Raw genomic sequence first — 20,869 nt, forward strand, 5'->3', positions numbered from 1 at the left:
GGATAAGGACTGCAAGTTACTAAATATATTTTGGTGAAAATAACACAGAAAATGCTGAAGGTCACTGTGGAGGTTTGGCTGGGTTCAACTGCACAACTGAGTGTTGGTATATTGAATTATATGTCACATGCTTGCAATTCATTAGAAAGAACAGAGGTATTTTAAAAAGCAGCCTCTTATAGTATGTTGTAAATGTCTGTTTTGCTACAGACAGCTAATACTGTGTGTGATCGTGGGTCAACCTATCCTCTTCCAGCACATTTGCTGGTGGAAACACTGAGTGAATTAGGCCGTTGCAGGAATTTTTTTTCTTGCCAACAGGAAGGGATGCCTTTTAAAACATCAGTGGTTTGTTTAGAATGAATAAGATAATTGGGTTTTTGGCATGAGTAGCAAGGAAGTAGTAGAAATTATGTTATCTTGTGAGTTATCACCGGAGACTTGCGGGACAAAGACTACATGCAGGCATCCAGGAAGACATCTTGTTATTCTTTGTAAATCTAGACAGTAGATAAAGGTGAGAAAGGTATGTACTGTTCCTGCTTCCTGCTTCTCTGCTTTTTGTGTGAAGGTATGTCTGTCTTTATCTCTTCCTGTAAACAAGTATAACCCAGAGTAGGGTGTGAATCTCCCTGTGTCCCATGCTTGGATTAACAATCAATAGTTTTGTAAATAAGGGTGCTAATTTTACAACCTACTTCAGTCCGCTGTGTGGAAAATGATGGCATCAAGCAGAGTAAGTGTGTGTATACGATATGGAGTTATTATCAACTAATTACAATAATAATGCAAATCTAAGACAAGAGGTAACATTTGTTCATGCTCAATGTGCACAAATAAAAACGTTTAACCAAAACGATTAGTTTGTATCTATTTTTTTTAAACTAAACAAGTTAAAAAACAATTTATTTTTGCAAAAAATTATACAATAGTTATTGACACAATTTCGACCGGGTGTGTAGGATTACTGTCAATCAGAAGCATTTTCTTATTATAGTGCCTTTAATCTCATAGTTCCTAACCTATCCCATTACTGTAACGCTAATTTAGGTCACATTCTCACCTAATGGTCCTCTTCTTTGGTGTGCACAAGATGAGTTTGTTACATTGTTTCATTTTTCAGAAGGTTCGGTTTGTGTTCACACAGGCAAACCTCAAACGAACTCTAAACTGTAAACATTGTATTTGTTATATATTCTTATATATATATATATATATATATATTCTTATATATGTGAAGCACTTAATTGAAAAAACTCTTGAAACTTGAACTTTGTTCATTGCATGTCATTTTATTATGTTTTCAGAAGGCATCTGTGTTCTTCATAGCTCCATGTTTGTCCCCTGCTGCTCCTTTTGTTAGCCACAACTTGCTAACTTCTCCTCCAGTAACCAGAACAGGAAATGACACGTAGATACTACGCTTCCTTTGTTTTGGTGCGGACTGCGTTCACACCAGTGATGAACCGCTCCAGAGTTCACTAGCAAGCGGACTGCATTCACACCAACCCAAACGAACCTCACCCAGGGGTTAAACCAGGGGTCAAACTACGGCCCGGGGGCCAAATGCGGTCGGCAGGACATTTTGAATCGGCCCTCAGCAAATTAAAAAAGTATTATGTAATACGGCCCACAAATTAAACTTGAGCTTTTCTTGTATTGTACTTTTTTTTTACATATATTACACAGTATGGGTTCATGTGTTAATAAGCCTAATTTACAATAAATTCAGTCAATTATATTTGAAAATATGTTCCAACAAATCTAAGTTAATAAAAAACAAAAACAATAACTTATATAAATAACAAACTTGAAATATACCTTTCCTATTCCTCTTATGATAATCAATCAGGGGCTCCTGTTGTAAGGGATGAGCTGCTAACAAATTAAATGAAACTCTCTGGAGAGCTGGGATGTAGGCTGTTTATTTTAAAAGCCGATTCAAGTATCGAGCAGAATTTACCTACTTTGATTGAATTTACCAACTTATAACTGAACTAATGAGGCATTATACCTCACCTCTAGTGAGCGGCCTGGCCCTTCGAATATTTTTCTGTATGTGGTCCTCTGTGAAAAAAGTGATGACACCCCTGGGTTAAACGCTCTAGGGTTCGATTACACCGTACTAAACAAGGCTGGTGTGAACGCGACCTTAGGCTCTTTCACCCTTGAGCTCACATTTCATTTGACCAAACTGGGTGGGGCTGTTGTGTATGGTTTGTCGCTGCCTGTAGGCTTCTTCAAGGTCTCAATGAGTGTGGGTCACCTGGTGTTTGAGGGGCACGGCGGTACTGTGGGAGCAGAGTGACCCTTGAACCATGCCAGGCGTCGTACTCCTCCCTGGGCATCTGGACCACGTGCTCTGTGGCAATCTGACAGAGGAGGAAGGGAAACGGAGGAGGGGTCACAGAGACATTGACAGATGCTGGACAAAAAAGTTACAGTATTTCAAATATTAAGAGCTCCAGTCCTAACTAACACCAAGAAAGTGGATCATATCATTCCAGTTTTGAGGTCTTTAGACTGGCTTCCTAACTGTTCAACAATTAAGTGCAACATACTACTGGTGATTTATAGAGACCCAGTGGTTTAGGGCCAAAATACATTTCAGATCTTCAGCTACATTACATTGCATTTAGCATTATGAACCATCCAGAACTCTCAGGGTTTCTTTCTGTCCTCAGAGTCAAAACTAAACATTGAGAAGCAGCGTCCAGGTATTATGCTCCATTTATCTGGAACAAACTCCCAGAAAAAGGCAAGCACCACTTCTTCTAAATCAAGACTGAAGACTTTTCTTTTTGCTGCTGCCTTCTATTACATCAAATAACTAGTATCTTACACTGTACTGTCACTTTTATTCTTGTATTTTAATCCTGTCTTATTCTATTTTAGCTGTTTTATTTTGGCTTTTGAATGACTGTTTTGATTGACTTCTGTTTTTGATTTGATTTAAATGTTATATTATAATGGGTGCATGTTGCACTATATATTAATGCTTGTATGTTTTTTTAATTAAAAAGCATTCTGAATTGCCTCAATTTGGACTGTGCTAAATAAAAAAAATGTGCCTTTCCTTGCCCATTATGTTTGAACAAATAAAAATAGAAATGAGGCTTTGTTAAAAAAACACTGATGGCGACCAGTATAATTATACGTTGGTGCCCATCGCCACAGCCCTCAGCGCTGAGACAGGAAACAATCCAAGTCCTCTGTGCTCTGTTGGATTCAGGTCTGAGCTTCAGAGTGGGACACACTGCCACACACTGTCCTGAAAAGGAACAAGGTGGGACAGCATTCCCCTCCCCACTGCCCCTCCAAAAACAGTGAAACCCCCCTACAGAGCCCTGGTGTGATTTATCAGGCGGCTTCCTGTCATTACACCTTCAGCTATCTGCTCCGGAGTCTGGAAGGATCTGATTGCCCCTCATTTCTGACCGGTAGGGGCGTGTTCAGAGGGTCTGGGGTCTGTTAGTGTTGGGAGTGGGTCTCGTCCCTAATTGATGGTTTGGTGGGAGTGGCTGAGAGTTTAACTACCAGGTTTAACGTTTTGGAGAAGATCAGAAGAGTTGGAAAATCCCACAACCTATTGTCTATAATTTAGCATGTGGAAATTAACCAGGATAATGGTCTCAGGGTAACTGCCCTCAAATTACAATGACCATTTTTCATCACACATTTTATACAATTGCCTAAATACAGATTTGCACTATACCCAGCTCAGAAGACAGAAATAGGATTAAGTTTGTCCAGATTTCAGTTGTAATTGTGGCTATTTCAACTAGGAATTTGAACATTGCATACTACAAAATATTACTTTTTAACATACTCTACAAGGCAAGGCAAGTTTATTTATATAGCACCTTTTAACACAAGACAATTCAAAGTGCGTTACAAAAATTAAAGACATTAAAGGTGGGGTAGGTAAGTTTCAGAAACCGGCTCGAGATACACTTTTTGTTATATTCCATGGAATGCTCTTAACATCCCGATAGCAATGAACATCTTAAGTGCTTTGACAAAAAATCCATACAAAAATTTCATCTGTAGAAGCCGTAATACTGTAAAAAGTACAACCGATTGGATGGCCTACCTGCCTGTCAGCCTTCCATCGGGGCACAAACTTGTCTCGTGCCCTCATTGGTCATGTGCGCGTTTGTGTGTGTTGGAGGAGGGGCTCTATAAGGAAGTGGCAGATTTTCTCCGGTTGTGTATTTTCAAATTCTAGCGATCTCGAGCCGGTTTCTCAAACTTACCTACCCCACCTTTAAGATCATTAAGAAACATATAGTAAAATGGCATTTAAAAACACTCATTTAAAAGCAAAGATAATAACACATGAATAACAAAGGTACATGAATACAAGTTACAGTGCAGTGTGAAAAAAAGTGTGACAGTTTTTATCACAGGATGATGGCCAAACTGTTGGTTATGTTTTGAATGCTTATTTTTTTGTATCATACATAACTCATGATATATGCTCCTGCTCTAAAATCAATGTGACATTAATTCCATAATCAAACCTTTGTGTTTGTTAATACTTTTGTGTACATTTTTCAATGTGGGGAATAAACTATCATTGGTCGCAGCAGTCCCTTGATGAAGAGTTTATCGCCGGCCACTAGAGGGCAGCGTCACTGCTGTCGCTGTCCGGATATGCCGTGCTCTGACCCGGTAGTGCAGAGCGGCCATTTTAGTTCAAATATTGTTCATTCACTCCGCCTCGAGTTGAGACGTTCATCCACTCATTCATGTAAGATTGTTTCCACTATTGTTTGGTGTGTCTTTACTCTATGTAATTTAATATATGTGTATTGGTCATGACATGCATGTATGTAGTACTTTGTCAGCTTTCATTTCATTTCAAACCTTTATTTATACAGATAAATCCCATTGAGATCATTGATCTCTTTTTCAAGGGAGACCTGCTCAAGTAGTTCCACATGAAACATAAAAACTAGTGCTGTCAAAATTATCGCGTTAACGGCGGTAATTCATTTTTTGAATTCATTGCGTTAAAATATTTAACGCATTTAACGCATGTGCAGAATGGCCCGCCCCATACGTGCCACCAGTGGCAGCGCCAGGGTATGGCTGGGGTAGGCTACACCCATACCAAGAAATGGCTTAGCCCCACCATGAAAAATGATGTTAAAGTAAGCAAAATAAAGTCTGCCAACTCGCGCGGAGTAAATTGCACAGACAGCAGTTAGTAAGATTGATTTCAGCAGCCACGGTTTTGAAAACTTTTGTCACGTAGTGATCGTCTTCTCAATAGAACATCTTTGATAACGGCGTGGTGTTGTTGCAGGAAGTCCCGACGGAGAATACTTTTGCTGTAGTACAGGGGTGCACATAACTGGTACGCAGGTTATGTAATCTGAAATGCGTACCGTCACTTGTGTCACAAAGCACATTTGCGTACCGACATACTTGTGAAGCTTTTCCAGAAGGCGGTTAGATCACCGGACGACAGAGTCGGTCTCCGTGTGCACAGACAGGGCTGCTGTTAACGTTGATCTGGGGAGACTCCCCCCCTTCACTGGAGAACTGCGCTAAAACAGCTGATCACAACGTTCACACTCTGTGGTCACGAAGTACTCCACTAGCCCTCCCCCTCTGTCGACTTTCCTGAAGTAGCCTACTCCCCCGTTGATATCAACACGTAATGAATTAAGACCCCACGGTTTGATGATTGATAGGTGTGTGGGCTGTCTTTCATTTTGACACACAGAACAATGTTATAATAAACATAGATACTGTATGTTAAATGGATATATCCGCCTTCTTTCATTTATCTTTCCATTCCCACAACAATATACATAGATAAATGACATATTTTGGACATAGTTCGAATGGTGATTAATCATGATTAATGAATTTTTAAGCTGTGATTAATCTGATTAAAATTTGTAATCGTTTGACAGCCCTAATAAAAACATAAACAGAACAACAAAAGGACATCATACAGCATCATTTACATAATTATCCACATAAACAGGTACCAATAGCTTCCGATTGAGTAGCATCCAACCAAGCTTTAAAAACATTTAGTGGCACCAGATTGTTCAGTTTCCATTTAATTTGCAGACTATTCCAAGACAGAGGAGCTGCGCATCTAAAAGCTGTCTTCCCTAAGACAGTCCTAGCAGTTGGCACATTTAATAAAACCACAGCATTCGATCTCAGGCAGTAGCCACTTACAATTTTCCGTGAGATCAGCGAGCAGATATAAGATGGAAGTTTCCCTAACATGGCTTTGTATATAAAAATGTACCAGTGACTGAGCCTCCTTACAGTTAGTGAAAGCAAACCAGCCCTTGCATACAGGGTACAGTGATGGGTTAATGCTTTACAGTTTGTCACAAATCTTAGTGCACTGTGATACGCAGCATCTAACTTGACCAGGCAATTGGCAGGTGCATTCATATACATCAAATCACCATAGTCCAGCACAGGTAAAAAGGTCACAGTGACTAGCCTTTTCCTGGCCTCAAGCGAGAAACAGGACTTGTTCCTGTAGAAGAAACCTAGCCTAACCCTCAGCTTTTTAAGCAGGTTATTGACATGAAGTTTAAAAGTGAGACAATCATCAAGCCAGATACCAAGGTATTTGTAACAGGTAACCACTTCAAGTTTTATTCCTTGCGTAGTTACAATATCTAAAACAGGCTCTGGTGTCTTTTTAGCTTTAGAAAAGAGCATTACCTTGGTTTTCTCAACATTTAAAACAAGCTTTAGTTCAGAGAGCTGAGTCTGAATAATGTTAAAAACAGCCTGTAATTTAACACCAGCCTCCTTAATGGAGGGACCTGCACAGTACATCACGGTATCGTCCGCATAAAAATGTAAAGTAGCTTCATCCACATTTTCACCTAAACTGTTGATGTAGATGGAGAATAAAAGTGGACCTAAAACAGAACCTTGAGGAACACCATTAGCAATGTTTAACCACTCAGAAGACAGCCCATCAAAGTGAACACATTGGGACCTTTCAGAGAGGTAGTTAACCACCCCACTGCATGGCTGGACATGCCTATACTGGCTAGCCTCTGCTTTAAAATGTGATGATCGACGGTGTCAAACGCTTTTGAAAGGTCAATAAATAGAGCTGCACAACTGCTTATTATCTAAAATACTCGCCACATCATTCACCACTTTCATTGTGGCAGTGATAGTGCTGTGTTGCTTTCTGAAGCCTGACTGATGTTTAGACAGGATATCATTTGTACATAAAGACACCTTTACCTGTTCACTCACTAAGCGTTCAAGAACCTTAGCCAGAACTGACAACTTAGAGATTGGCCTATAGTTATTTAAAAAGGAGGGGCCTTTTAGCAAAGGCAGGACATACGCTGACTTCCACAATTTTGGAATTGTGTTAGTGCTGAGGGAGAGGTTAAAAAGAGTAGTGAGAGGTGGAGCAATAAAATCTGCAGCTATCTTTAAAAAGAAGGGTTCTACGTTGTCCGGGCCAGCCGGTTTCTTAGGATCTAGCTTGGTTAAAGCTTCACGAACAACATCAACAGTACAAGGGGTAAAACTAAAAAGGTTTTCCAACACACGTTTTTCAGAGTCACATACTGTAGTGTTCACAGAAGCAGAGTTAGTGACAGAATCAAATAGAGAACCACAGGACACAAAATGCTCATTAAAGCAATTGAGCATAGTAGCCCTGTCCGATATAGTGCCAGATGCTGTGGTAATGCACGGAGATAGCTCATTACGGATATCGCCGGTGGATAACGATTTAATGGCTTTCCAAAATTTTCCAGGATTATTTAGATTCTTTGTGGTTACTGACAGATAGTACTTTGATTTAACGCTTTTGATTTGCGATGTGAAGCTATTCCTTAGGTGCCTAAAACGCAGCCATTCTACCTCTGAGCCTGATTTCCTAGCCTTTGCCCAGGCCTTGTTTCTCTCATGAAGGAGACTGGACAGATTAGCAGAAAACCAAGGATTGTCTCGTCCCTTTACTCTAAATGTACGCAGGGGTGCATTTCTATCAATGATCTCCATAAAACCAAGATAAAAATAAGACCATGCGGTTTCCACATCAGCACACAGATCGATTTTACCCCAATCAAAATCAAACAGATCATGCACAAAACCCTGCTCCACAAAATGTTTTTTGTCTCTCTTAATGATAATGTGAGGTTTAACCTTTTGGACCTTAGTGTCCCTAATTGTGGCTACAACACAGTGATCACTCAGATCATTTGCAAAAACTCCCACAGATGAATATTTATGGGGAACATTAGTTAAAATGAGATCAATTAGGGAGGATTTATTAGGGGACTTAATGTTAGGGCGAGTAGGACTGTCCACAATCTGAGTAACATTTAAAGAGATACAAAGGTTTTTAAAATCCTCTGACACTGCAGTTAACCAGTCCCAGTTAAAATCTCCAAGTAGCACTATTTCCTTGTAGTCTAGCTGCGATAAAAGATTTGCTAGCGAAGACAAGGAGTCCTTGCCAGCTGAGGGGGGTCTGTAACAGCCCACCACCATGACCTGTTGACCCTTTGCCACTTCTATATTTAAGGCTAAAAATTCGAATTGCTTACTGATAGATTTGGAAACTAATGTGGTTACACTGAACTTATTCTTAACATAAATGGCAACGCCACCACCTTTATTATGCCGGTCGGTACGATACACATTAAAACCATTTAAGGCAATGTCAGAGGCCAAAATATATTTATTTAGCCATGTTTCTGATAAAACAATGACGTCAGCGTCAGTTGAGCTCGCCCAGATACGGACAAAATCTAGTTTACCTAACAGACTGTGCACATTCAAGTGGATGAAACCCAACCCAGACCTAGTTTTAAAATCAGCAGGAGTAGCGATCTGACTACTACTACTGGGCGGACCAGGGTTAGGTTGTACATTTCCTGACAGTAATAACAAAAAAAAAAACAGGCATCTTTTCCTCTTAAACGACACACATACATTGTCATCTAATTTAGAAACACCGGAAAAGTCTGTGAGAGTGTGATTAGAGCTTAAGAAGCAGTCCTGAAGAACCATCATCGCAGGAAAACAAAAAAGACAAACATATTTTGTCGAGCAGATTGTCTGTGACAAGGCAACCGGTAATTGTTTGAGCAACACATCCGAACCTTTGCAGGGGATGCCCACTGCGGGTGGCAGAACAGACCTGAATCCAGTAGACTTCTCAGAATGACTAGAGATCTTCTCATAGTCCAAAACAGTTAACAGGCACAGCAGAATCCCGATATGGGCCATTTTCCCAGACTAGCACACAGTATCCGCGATGTTCCTGGAGCAAAATCAGCACAGCAGCAAAGGACAGGCGAAAACAGCAGCGTGGAAGCGCTCCGGTCCCTCCGTGGTGAAAGCAGGCCTCTGCAACAGCAGAACCAGGACAGGTGGAAAGCAGGCCTCAGCGGTGGTAAAATCCTCCTCCGTACAGCAGCACACGCCCGGTGGAAGCAGGCCAAGCCCAAAGCGTGGATCCACTCCGTCTCTCCGCGACGACTCAGGGGTAAAAACCTCTCCAGTACAGCCGAATTCTACAGGTGGGAGCAGGCCTCCGTAGATCGCAGATCGCAGGCAGCAACAGGTGGAGCCGCTCCGTCTCTTCGCGACGAGCAGGCCTCCGTAAATCGCAGATCGCATGCAGCAATAGGTGGAGCCGCTCCGTCTCTTCGCGACGTCTCCGGAGGAAAAACACCTCAGTACAGCCGTACTCGACAGGTGGGAGTAGGCCTCGGCAGATCGCAGACCTGTCGCAACTTCAAGACACTGGTACTTGCGTACCATGCTGCGAATGGATCTGGCCCTTCCTACATCCAGGACATGGTTAAACCGTATACCCCAGCACGTGCACTTCGCTCTGCATCAGCCAAACGACTCGCTGCTCCCTCGCTGCGAGGGGGACCCAAGTTCCCATCAGCAAAAACACGTGGATTTGCTATCCTCGCTCCAAAATGGTGGAATGAGCTCCCCATTGAAATCAGGACCGCAGAAAGCTTACACACCTTCCGGCGCAGACTGAAAACTCATCTCTTTCGACTCCACTTCGAGCGATAGAATGACTAACAAAGAACTACTAACAAAGCATTTATATACTAACAAAGGACTGGCTTATCTCAAGCCAGTTGAGTAGCACTTGAAACGATTGGCTCTTTGAAACCTGATGTTCTTATATGATTCTGTTTTCTTCAAGGTTGTGTCTTCCTGGTCGAATGTACTTATTGTAAGTCGCTTTGGATAAAAGCGTCAGCTAAATGCAATGTAATGTAATGTAATGTAACTAAAACTACTACTTGTATAAGCAGGGATGGCTAAAAGTTTGTAAGGAGGAGAGCTAAATGCTAACAGATGCCAGATGCTAACAGGTAGTGCGAGCCTGTAGAAATTGCGACTGCCTCCAATGACAGCGTAGGATCAATGTCTTTGTGCAATGGAAAACCAAATGAAACTTGGCTTATCTTATCTAGTATCTATCTAGTACTTTGTCAGCTTATCTTGCTGCATTGCTCTGTTTCAGGGTGTCGTCATCCTTGTCATTAAAGTACCGAAACTGACATTGAGGAGTGTGTTTCTTCATAACGACACCATGGTTGTTGTTGGATGCCCTGTCCCCGGCTGCGAGTTCGAATCCGAAGACTTGTCTGAAGCACTCGTCATTGCTATATTGACGATTCATGGATTTAGACACCAGCACCGGCATTTATGACTCGGACATACGCCGCGAGACGCTGGGCACACCTGACGTCCTGGTCAAGCCAGTTAACGACGTAATTGCACTCGTCGAGAACAGAGAGATGGCCCGTAACACTCTCCCGTCGTCCTCCCTATCAGCCATGTCGTCATTCCGGCGCCTGAAGACGACTCCACAGACGAGCCCCGCCCCGAGCCCTGCGGACGGGGCTAAATGTGCCTCGTGCCCGGAATGTAAGAGCGTCTTTAACGTCTTCACGGAGGGGCCTCGCCGGTGGAATCCTAAGCCTCACCAGGTGTGCATCGACCTATCAGACTCGAGCACCACATCTTCTCCAAGGGCGAATGGAGACGGGCCAGGCTGAGAGACCACCCCCGAGCATTAATCACCATCTCGATGGACACGCCAGTCGGGCTGAGGGATGGCACCGGCAACCGGGGCTCGGCCGACGGAGCTCGGATATCCGCCGTCGCGGACACTGGTGCGCAGTCTGACCTTTGGTCGCTGGAGGAGTTCCTGGCCTGCGGTTTCTCGCGGGACGACCTGCGACCCGTCAGCCTCAGCCTGTCGGCCGCCAACCGCTCCCCTATAACCATCGAGGGAGCGTTCTTTGCTAGGCTCCCGACGACCTGCAGCGGGGGGCGTGTTACATCCTGCCGTTCCATGGTATATGTGAGCAGCTCGGTCCGGGCCATGTACCTCTCCTACGAGTCGTTGCTCAACCTCGGCCTCTTGCCCACGGGCTGGGCGATTTTTTCGGTTTTAACGATTAATTTGCATTTTTACTTTCCTACGGTTTGTGAAATGGCTGAACCGAAAAATCGCGATTTAAAAACATTTCTAGACTCCGCAGATTTGTTTTGCTTTAAGGGATTCCGTAGTAGCTTACTCTCTCACTTTCCAGAACGCGCACAAAACTCAGCCACATTGCCTGTGACTACCCGAAGAGATCCTGCATTTTAGCCATGCCTCATTTCACTCCATTTGCTTTTTCCAGCGCTGTTTTTGCAGGAGGCTGATTCTGTGAGCTGCAGGCAGCTGACCGCGCCCCCCTGCAGGAGAGGGGAGCGTGCTCTGAGATCAGCTGCTGGGCTGTCAGAAGAGGGGGAGAAAAAGAGATCTCCGTCCTCCGTGTTTTATTCTTATAGAAGTAAGAAGAGAAGTAATGGGGCAGAAACCCTCCTTTTTACGCAGCGGCCCAGACATAGACATCAAACGGCGACACATATTCAGTTGGCAGTTACTTTGTCATTAGGGCAGGGATATCTAGATACTTTCCAAGGAACTTTGACATAATGAATTGTGCTACTTTTAAAGCAAGCAACGATGTTTTCAAATCTGTAATCAAAAAGCTCCTCAAAAACACTATCGAAGCAGTTCCTGCCGTTGCTACGTTAGTTCAAACAGTAACAACGGACTACTTTTCTTAGCGGATGCATGTCAATATAAATCAATACATACAACTATTTTTTAAATCAATAAAATCATTTTCTAAATCCATAAAAGCATTTCAATTAATATTGGGAGTCATGTCGTTACTTTGTTGAGAATGTGGCCATGTGTAATAAGCGGGATAATGTGCACATTGCACATTGCATAATGTGCCTTCATGCCGATCTAGATCCCTCCGCAAAAAAAACAAAAAAACGGCTCGTTCGCAACCGACACATCACTACTGACAGTGTCGTCTACCTCCCAGTCAAAGCAGGACAAAATTGAAGCTGAGCTGTCATCCTATTTGTTGTCGTCTGAGACAGACCCTGATACAGACCCACTGCAGTGGTGGAAGCTACATGAAGCTAACTTCCCAAGACTGAGTAATCTGGCCAAGAAATATATCTCCATTCCTGCCACAAGTGCCCCTTCGCTCGGAGAGGGTTTTCAGTACGGGGGGTAACATTGTAACATGCTAAAGAGTATGCCTCAAGCCAGAACCCTGTAGACAACTTCCTAGAAAGTTAAAGGGATGTTATTTAGTTTGAGGGTATTTTTTATTATTCATTTCATTATCATTATTTATTATTAGACTACTTGGTAATCTCATTTATTTGTATTGTGTTAATAAAGAAAATATGTATTTAAATTTTGCCTTGGTCTGGTTTGTTTAGAAAAAAACTGAAAAAAATCGAGGTTTAAATCAAAAATTGTCCATTAGTTCTAAAAAAAATATTTTTAGGCCAAATCGCCCAGCCCTACCGTGAACTTCCCATCGGACGACGTTGCAGGGGGGCCCAAGGACAAGCGTAGCCCTGACACGGCTGACACGCCAGACCAGCCCTTGTCCGTCAATGCGACGAGGTCAGCCAACGGCGGCTGCGTGGGGCCAGGTGACCCCCAGGACGCCCAGTGCTCATGTCCTCAGCGCACGGTCCCCCCGGCGCGCCCCGCAGCACTGCCGTTCCCTTGTACGCCAGAGAACAACAACCGGATGAAAGGTTGGCTACTCGGGAGATATGCCTCGTCGACGTTCAATACTTGCCCCCATCGAGCACTACCATGCATGGAGGGGCCACCTATCAAGATGCACGTGGACCCTGCAGCTACGCCTAGGGCATGTCACACCGCGGCTACAGTGCCTCTACACTGGCAGCGGAGGGTCCACGATGACCTCCTGCGGGACGAAGCCCTTGGGGTCATTGAACGTGTGCCATACGGCGAGCCAGTGGCATGGTGCCATCGTATGGTAGTCACTCGGAAGCACAACGGTTCCCCACGCAGGACCGTGGACCTCTCCACCCTCAACAAGTTCTGCCAACGTGAGACCTTCGCCACTGAGTCCCCGTTCCACCTTGCACGCCGCGTCCCGAAGGGCACCTGGAAGACCGTCACGGACGCCTGGAACGGCTACCACAGTGTCCCCCTGCGTGAGTCGGATCGCCACCTCACTACCTTCATCACACCCTTCGGCCGTTGGAGCTACACCAGGGCACCACAGGGTTTCCTGTCATCAGGGGATGGCTACAACCGTCGGTTTGATGCCGTCCTCTCGGACTATGAACGCAAGGAACGTTGTGTGGATGACACCATCCACTATGACACCGACCTGGAGCAACACTGGTGGAGGACCATCGACTTCCTGACGCGTGTCGGCCAGTCGGGCATCGTGTTGAACCCAGACAAGTTTCAGTTCGCGGAGAGGTGCGTCAATTTCGCTGGCTTCAGGGTGTCGGAATCTACCATCGAACCGCTCCCGAAGTACTTGGACGCCATCCGGGACTTCCCCACCCCAGGCTCCACGACGGACATCAGGAGTTGGTTCGGCCTTGTCAACCAAGTGGCCAAGTACGCCCAGTTGCGTGAGACGATGGCTCCATTCAAGCCGTTCCTCAGCCCACGCTGTGTGTTCCTATGGTCCCCCGTTCTGGAGGAGGCCTTCCAGGCGTCCAAGCAAGCCATGATGGAGGCCATCCGCGAGGGCGTGGAGATCTACGACATGCAGAAGCGTACCTGCCTCCGCCCTGACTGGTCCATGCGTGGCATTGGCTACTTCCTGCTCTAGCAACATTGTCACTGTGCCTCGGGCATACCGGACTGCTGTGCAGGTGGATGGAGGATCACCCTCGCGGGTTCGTGTTTCCTGTCCCCTGCGAAGCAGCGCTATGCGGCCGTCGAGGGAGAGGCCCTAGCTGTGGCATGGGGTCTGGAACAGACGCGATACTTCACGCAGGGGTCCAACAACCTCGTCGTGGTCACCGACCATAAGCCGTTGGTGAAGATCTTTGGCGACCGTACGCTGGATGAGATAACAAACTCGCGTCTGTTTAGACTCAAGCAGCGCACCCTCCCATGGCGCTTTGACATTGTGCATCTGCCTGGAAAGAGCAACTATGCTGCTGATGCCACGTCGAGTCATCCTTCCCCCTCGAGCTCAGCGAACGGCCTCTCCTTGGGGCTGCCGAGCGGGCCTGACGCCGTGGAGTCAGCACTCATGGCCTCCATCCGCGACGACGCACGGGAGCTCGGAGCCGTCTCTTGGCCCCTCCTCGCACGGGAGACAGCGGCTGACAGATGCCTCGGCCACCTCCCCCAACTCATCGAGCAGGAGGGTGGGATTGACGTGAATGACCCTGCCCTGGCGAGTCTGTCATCGGTCTGTGAGTCCGTCTACGCACTGCTCTATCGGGACCGCGTCGTGGTCCCCCCATCCCTCCATGGGAGAGTCCTTCGGCATCTCCATGCCGCTCACCAGGGGACCTCAGCGATGGGGCAGCATGCCCGAGCCATAGTTTACTGGCCCGGGATGTCCGGGGACATTCAGGCCACCAGGGACGGGTGTGCAGACTGCAACCGCAACGTTCCATCACAGGCGGCTACACCCCCCCTTGCCACCCTCACCCCCGTCCACGCCATTCGAGGCTGTGTTTGCTGACTTCTTCGACTATGGGGGCCGCCACTACCTAGTTGTCGGGGACCGTCTCTCGGGCTGGGTAGAGGTCCTGAGCTCTACGGCGGGTACTGCCCTGGCGGGCTCAGCTGGCCTGGTCCAACACCTCCGTTCGTTCTTCGCCACCTTCGGCGTACCGGAGGAGCTCTCTAGCGACGGTGGTCCGGAATTCATGGCGAGCCACACTGAGGACTTCCTCCGCTTATGGCACGTCAAACACCGTGTGTCTTCCGTTAGCTTTCTACAGTCGAATGGGAGGGCGGAAGTTGCGGTTAAGACTGCTAAGCGCCTCCTGATGTCCAACACCGGCCCGTTGGGCGGCCTTGATCAGGACCGCTTCCTGCGTGCTATGCTGCAGTTGCGAAACACACCAGACCCCGACTGCAACCACTCACCGGCGTAGATCATCTTCGGCCGCCCCATTCGTGGCTCGCTCTCCTTCGTGGCTCGCTCTCCTTCGTGAACCGCCTCGAGAAGTTCTCGAACCCGCATATCCGCCTGCTATGGCGCGAGGCATGGGCGGCGAAGGAGGACGCCCTTCGGACCCGTATGTCCCGTACCACCGAGTCTCTGGGGACTCACTCAAGACCGCTCCGCCCATTGGCACTCGGCGAAAGGTTATTCCTCCAGAACCAGCAAGGCCCGAGCCCCCACAAATGGGACAGGTCAGGGATCGTGGTGGAGTCGCCGGGCCACGACCAGTATCGGGTCAGGGTTGACGGTTCGGGACGTTTGACACTGCGCAACCGGCGTTTCCTCCGTGCCTACACGCCGACCATACCCTGCGCCCGTGAGCAGTCGGCTGCGCCGTTGCCACCGCCCGCTGCTCTGGCCCATCAGCCCCCACCTATCCACCCGGGCTGGGCGACGCCCCAGGGGATTGCTCAGCGGCCGGCTGTTGGACCCCGCGACTCGGCTATGGGCGCTTCCCCACCGGCACCTGCATAGGCGTCCTCTGACCTCACCGTTCCTACGGGTGCCTTCCTAGGTGCACCGCTCCCGGTGCCGCAGTCGCCACCGCCGCTGCCCCAGCCTACTCGGCCAGGCCGCGTGAGGAGGCCGCCTGCACGTTACGAGCCCGAGTCCGGCAGCTGGATTTAGACCATTAATCTATTCCGGCCCATAGTTTTCCGGTCTGGGGGGATGAAGAGTTTATCGCCGGCCACTAGAGGGCAGCGTCACTGCTGTCGCTGTCCGGATATGCCGTGCTCTGACCCGGTAGTGCCGAGGGGCCATTTCAGTTCAAATATTGTTCATTCACTCCGCCTCGAGTTGAGACGTTCATCCACTCATTCATGTAAGATTGTTTCCACTATTGTTTGGTGTGTCTTTACTCTATGTAATTGAATATATGTGTATTGGTCATGACATGCATGTATGTAGTACTTTGTCAGCTTATCTTGCTGCATTGCTCTGTTTCAGGGTGTCGTCATCCTTGTCATTAAAGTACCGAAACTGACATTGAGGAGTGTGTTTCTTCACTTGATGTTGCTTAAAAAGTGTGCTAGCTCCCTATATGTGTATTATGCTTTGTGAATTGGGTGTGAGGAAGTGTTTTGTGTACCTGGACGGCCACACACAGCTCAGGCAGACAGAGCTCCCACGGCTCCAGACCCCCCAGCACCTTCAGCAGGACCTGAGGTGGAACCCTGAGGCTCTGCTGCTCTGCAAAGCCCCTCAGCTTCTCCAGCACCCGGCCCCCCGCCCGCTCCCTGCACACCTCCTGTGGCAGGCTGCTCAGCAGAGAGGACAGCCTGCGAGGAAATGAAACAATCTCAGATCCATCACTGCGACCGTGCTACAACACATCAGAATATGATGGTGTTATGCTCTCTTGTGCACATTTTTAACACATATGCAGACCACATGTGCATGCAGGTCCACAAATGGGACCTCTCCCCAGCCCCAGTAAACCTCTCAACTCCCCCCCCCCCCCCCCAACTCCACATTCCATTTGATAATGTCTTCAACAGGCTGCATACCACATATTGTTACTGTGCGTGTTTTTATTCTTGTTGTCTGGAGCTTCTGACTCTCGGGACAGGCAGGTCACATGGGGAGGAAGGCCCTGGGATTTGGTCACATGACCCGGGACTCGATACCCCTGGAGGCCGCTGTTTAACCTCTCCCTGGATGGGGGAAGGAAAGCAAATTGACAAAAAAGAGAAGAAGGAACCTGAATGAGCCTGTGTTATCTGACAATCACCTTATGCTGCATTGGCCCCCTGCCTGTATTTGAACTACGCTTACAAAATTATTAAGCACACACACTGGTATAACAGAACAAACATGGTTGTTACTCAAGTAGGAGAACCACCCTGAGGGATGTGAAGGACGCCCAGCTCTCAGTCATCGTAGAGCAAAGGCTCAGTGAGTAATCAAGTAAAAGTATACAACAACATAAAACAGAATAAGGTCAAAACAGTTACTAAATTAATCTCAATGTATTAAAAAGCTCAGCAAGGAAGCCCTCAAGTTTTTGTGACAAACAATGATTCAGAGCCATGCAGTATTTAATGGCAGGTTACCATCATGCTGATACTTAGGATATGTTTGGAGAACCAATAATGAGAAATAAGTCAGTTGGGATTGGATGATTATCAAACCTGGCTTTGAGCTCCAGGACGTCTGCGTAGCTCCGAGATATCTCCTCCACTCTTCCCTTAAAGGCAGTTTTTATCTCTCGTAGCCTGGTGGCTTTGTCGTTGATGAGGTGGCTGATGGCAGGACAGCTGGGTGAAGAAAACACAAAGATAAACAATAATAAGTGTTGTGTCGATTCATTTGTGATGATAATTCAGCTGTATACTGGGCCTGTGTGTCAGATGTTGACTCCCTAACAAGACGGTATTTGTATAGCAAACTACAATAATTTACCCCGTTTGTTGGTATTGTATTATAGCATATTGGATTTACTTGATTTGGAAATGAACAGTGTATGAATTATATCTTTTTTTGGTTCAAAACATAGCCCCCACATTTTTTTTGACAAGTTTTATGGGAGGAATCATATTAAACGTGAACACTTTTAAAACATATCTTAGCTCATTGCTGATTTGTGATGAGAATATGTATCAAAAACATACGCAATAACTCACTTTGTAAAATTGCAATGTTTATATCTGTCTGTTTAGGTACAATGGCCGCAGTGTTTTGAATGGCCTCCATTGTTACTGCCCGAAAAAATGCATTGATCGGTTTCCTGTGTATTGACATGAAATCGATAAGCATGTTCTGTATATGAATTTAGAAAATGAATATGAATGGGTGAAAAATAACTGCCATTAAATATGTTAATAAATTATGTAAATTATGACAGAATGTTTATGACCATGTCTTAGAAAAACACAAAACCTGATCGGTGTTTAAATAAAAAAATAAAAGAAGACCTGCCCTCATTACATTGCATCTATGTTGAACAAGCATACAAACATTGATATAAACAGAATGTGACATAGGTATAATAATAAAGTACGTCACACACTGTTAGTTTGATAACAATTTCAGTTTTTGTTTGTATGGGTGCAGTTGGAGTTGCACCTCTCGGTTGGAAAGCTCTTTGTGGTCTTGGAGCCGGTTTGGTCATCCATCTTCAGGGACTGTGGGTTAGACTCGGGTGGGGTCCAACTGTAAAAGAGGACAATTACAACAAGTAAGACCTGTTTATCAAAGAGACTGTTAAAAGAGGGATAGGTCATGTATTGTTAAAGTAGCATGCTTTCTAAAACAGGTTGGATACTATAGAATGAGGCCCGAGACATTCCTCTAAGAAACAGAATAGTTTCTTGGACCAATTTCCCAAATAACACTTAAAAAAACAATCTTTGGGCCATTGTACTTAGTTAGACTTTTTTACTTGACTTTTTCTATTTCTTTTGACGTCAATACTTTTTAAAAAAACGATATTATTTTTAGTATATAGCACCGCTAGCTCTACCAGGTAAGCTATACAGTAGCCCCTCTTCTTTTTCCATCTTTAAGGTCCATTTTTGGCACAAAATCTGTGGAGGCTAATTGTCAGATTCTTCTTCTTGCTTCTTTTGACTTTTATATATTTTATGTACGAAAATGTAATGCAGCACAACTGAAATGCTGTATAAAGTACCTTTACTACAAATATGGTTACATTTACAACCATTCGAAGTATAAATGTTGATGAAGACATTGTTTTAACAACCCCATAATGACTGAAAGCTGTCTGAGAGAAACAAGTCCTCTGGAGCATGTAATCAGTCAATGAATGATGGTAACCATGTGATCACCTTTAACAGCTACAGTAAATATCAGGCCGAAAGCACCTGAGGAATTATCCTGATAACTTGCCCTTTTGTTCTCTCGGCCACAAAGGCTAACGCTTTACAGCAAATTCTTCACATAGTCGTTCAGATCAGTGCCTTTAAAACTCTGAATAGGCCAGAAGAGGAATGAAGATGAAGGGGACTAAAAATAGGACCACAAATTGATGGGCTGTCACCATAGAGTGAGGGAGAGGAGGACAGGTTGAGCTGCCTCTCTAGAGTTCCTTTTCCCCACTTCTGTTCACATAACCATTGCAGGGTTCACATAGATATTGGTGCTGGTCATAATGGCTTGGACTTATTTATGATTCTCTACTGTGAAACTAGGAAATAGAGATGTGGCTACTGTTACAGTTACTGCAAGGGCTTATATCATAAAGGAAAAAGCAGCAGTCAGGGGTAGAAGACCTATGGCAGTAGGCTGAAAGTTGTTATCTTTGACACCATGTTTATCTTTCCAGCTGCTGAAATATATATATTTATTTTATATTTTATATTCATGAGATAAAACGTGAATATAAAATATTTTATTTTATCATGAGGTTTATGCTAAAATATGCTCATGCTAAAAGGTTGAAAAAGTACCTAGTTTTCATCATATTTAGTCATACTTATCCTGTTTTAATGTGCATTTTAGTTTCATCTGGGTTAAAGCAGACATTTAGTCATTAGATCATATTCAACATTTCCTTCAATTTATTCTGGAAAAAAACCAATCATTTGTAGTTTTAGTCAAACTGTTATCCCCACAAGATTGTATCTTATCATTATCTGAACACATTTGACACAGGTTGAATTTTGTTTAAAAGGATTATTGTTTCTTAGAGTCCTTGAGTGTAAATACAGATTTAAGAAAAAATATCCTGGTTTACAACAACATTTTAGTCTCATCTCTCAACAATAAACGAACACACTTATTGTTTAAAGACGTTGGTGCCGAATTACAGCTGAACTTACTTGCTGGTTTTTGAGCTTTGGCTCTCTTTCTTGCCTTTCTGGTGGACATCTGACAGTGTGCAAAGATCTAGAGACACAAAAACAACAGAGAACTTTAATTTGATTTTGTTCCTACTCCATCGTCCTCATGTGTAACTCTCTCAGCTCAAATGTTCAAACTGTGAAAAAGACATTACTTTTCATGCTTTGCAGTCGGAGGACAGCAGGGTTTCTGAGACAGAAGTGTCCTTAAGTCAGGTCACTTGAATTCTGAAAATAAATCTTGGTCTTATTCACTGCATTCCCCGCATGTAAGCAGCTGCAGCCTGTTGCCTGCCAACCTGCCACAATACACACATTTACATAATGTATTTATCAATGTGTGACAGGTTCATTCTATACAGGTAGAGCAGCTGTCAGTTTCCTGATGACCTGAGATGTGCTCAGATTCTCACTTCCTATAAAAGCAGCTTTTACATATTGTTGTATGTTTTCAAAACGAGTATTGCATCCTTTGTAAGATAATTCATGTGAGTACCCATTATTATTTTTTCT

General features: G+C 45.1%; 1 protein-coding gene across 1 annotated transcript in view; it reads right to left on the reverse strand.

Moving 5' to 3' along the window:
* Window positions 1-1,319: 1,319 nt before the first annotated feature.
* The window catches only part of LOC117452792 (coiled-coil domain-containing protein 60-like), a 57,609-nt gene continuing 38,059 nt past the window's right edge, over window positions 1,320-20,869 (reverse strand). The window contains exons 8-13 of the mRNA XM_034091559.2: window positions 20,336-20,402; window positions 18,621-18,707; window positions 17,687-17,812; window positions 17,063-17,209; window positions 16,645-16,834; window positions 1,320-2,372 (exon numbers count right to left, since the gene is read on the reverse strand). Coding sequence (XP_033947450.1) covers window positions 2,241-2,372; window positions 16,645-16,834; window positions 17,063-17,209; window positions 17,687-17,812; window positions 18,621-18,707; window positions 20,336-20,402 — 749 coding nt within the window. The 3' untranslated portion in view covers window positions 1,320-2,240. The remainder of the gene's footprint in view (window positions 2,373-16,644; window positions 16,835-17,062; window positions 17,210-17,686; window positions 17,813-18,620; window positions 18,708-20,335; window positions 20,403-20,869) is intronic.

This window comes from Pseudochaenichthys georgianus, chromosome 9 (assembly GCF_902827115.2).
Source record: "Pseudochaenichthys georgianus chromosome 9, fPseGeo1.2, whole genome shotgun sequence".
NCBI classification, from domain to species: Eukaryota; Metazoa; Chordata; class Actinopteri; order Perciformes; family Channichthyidae; genus Pseudochaenichthys; species Pseudochaenichthys georgianus.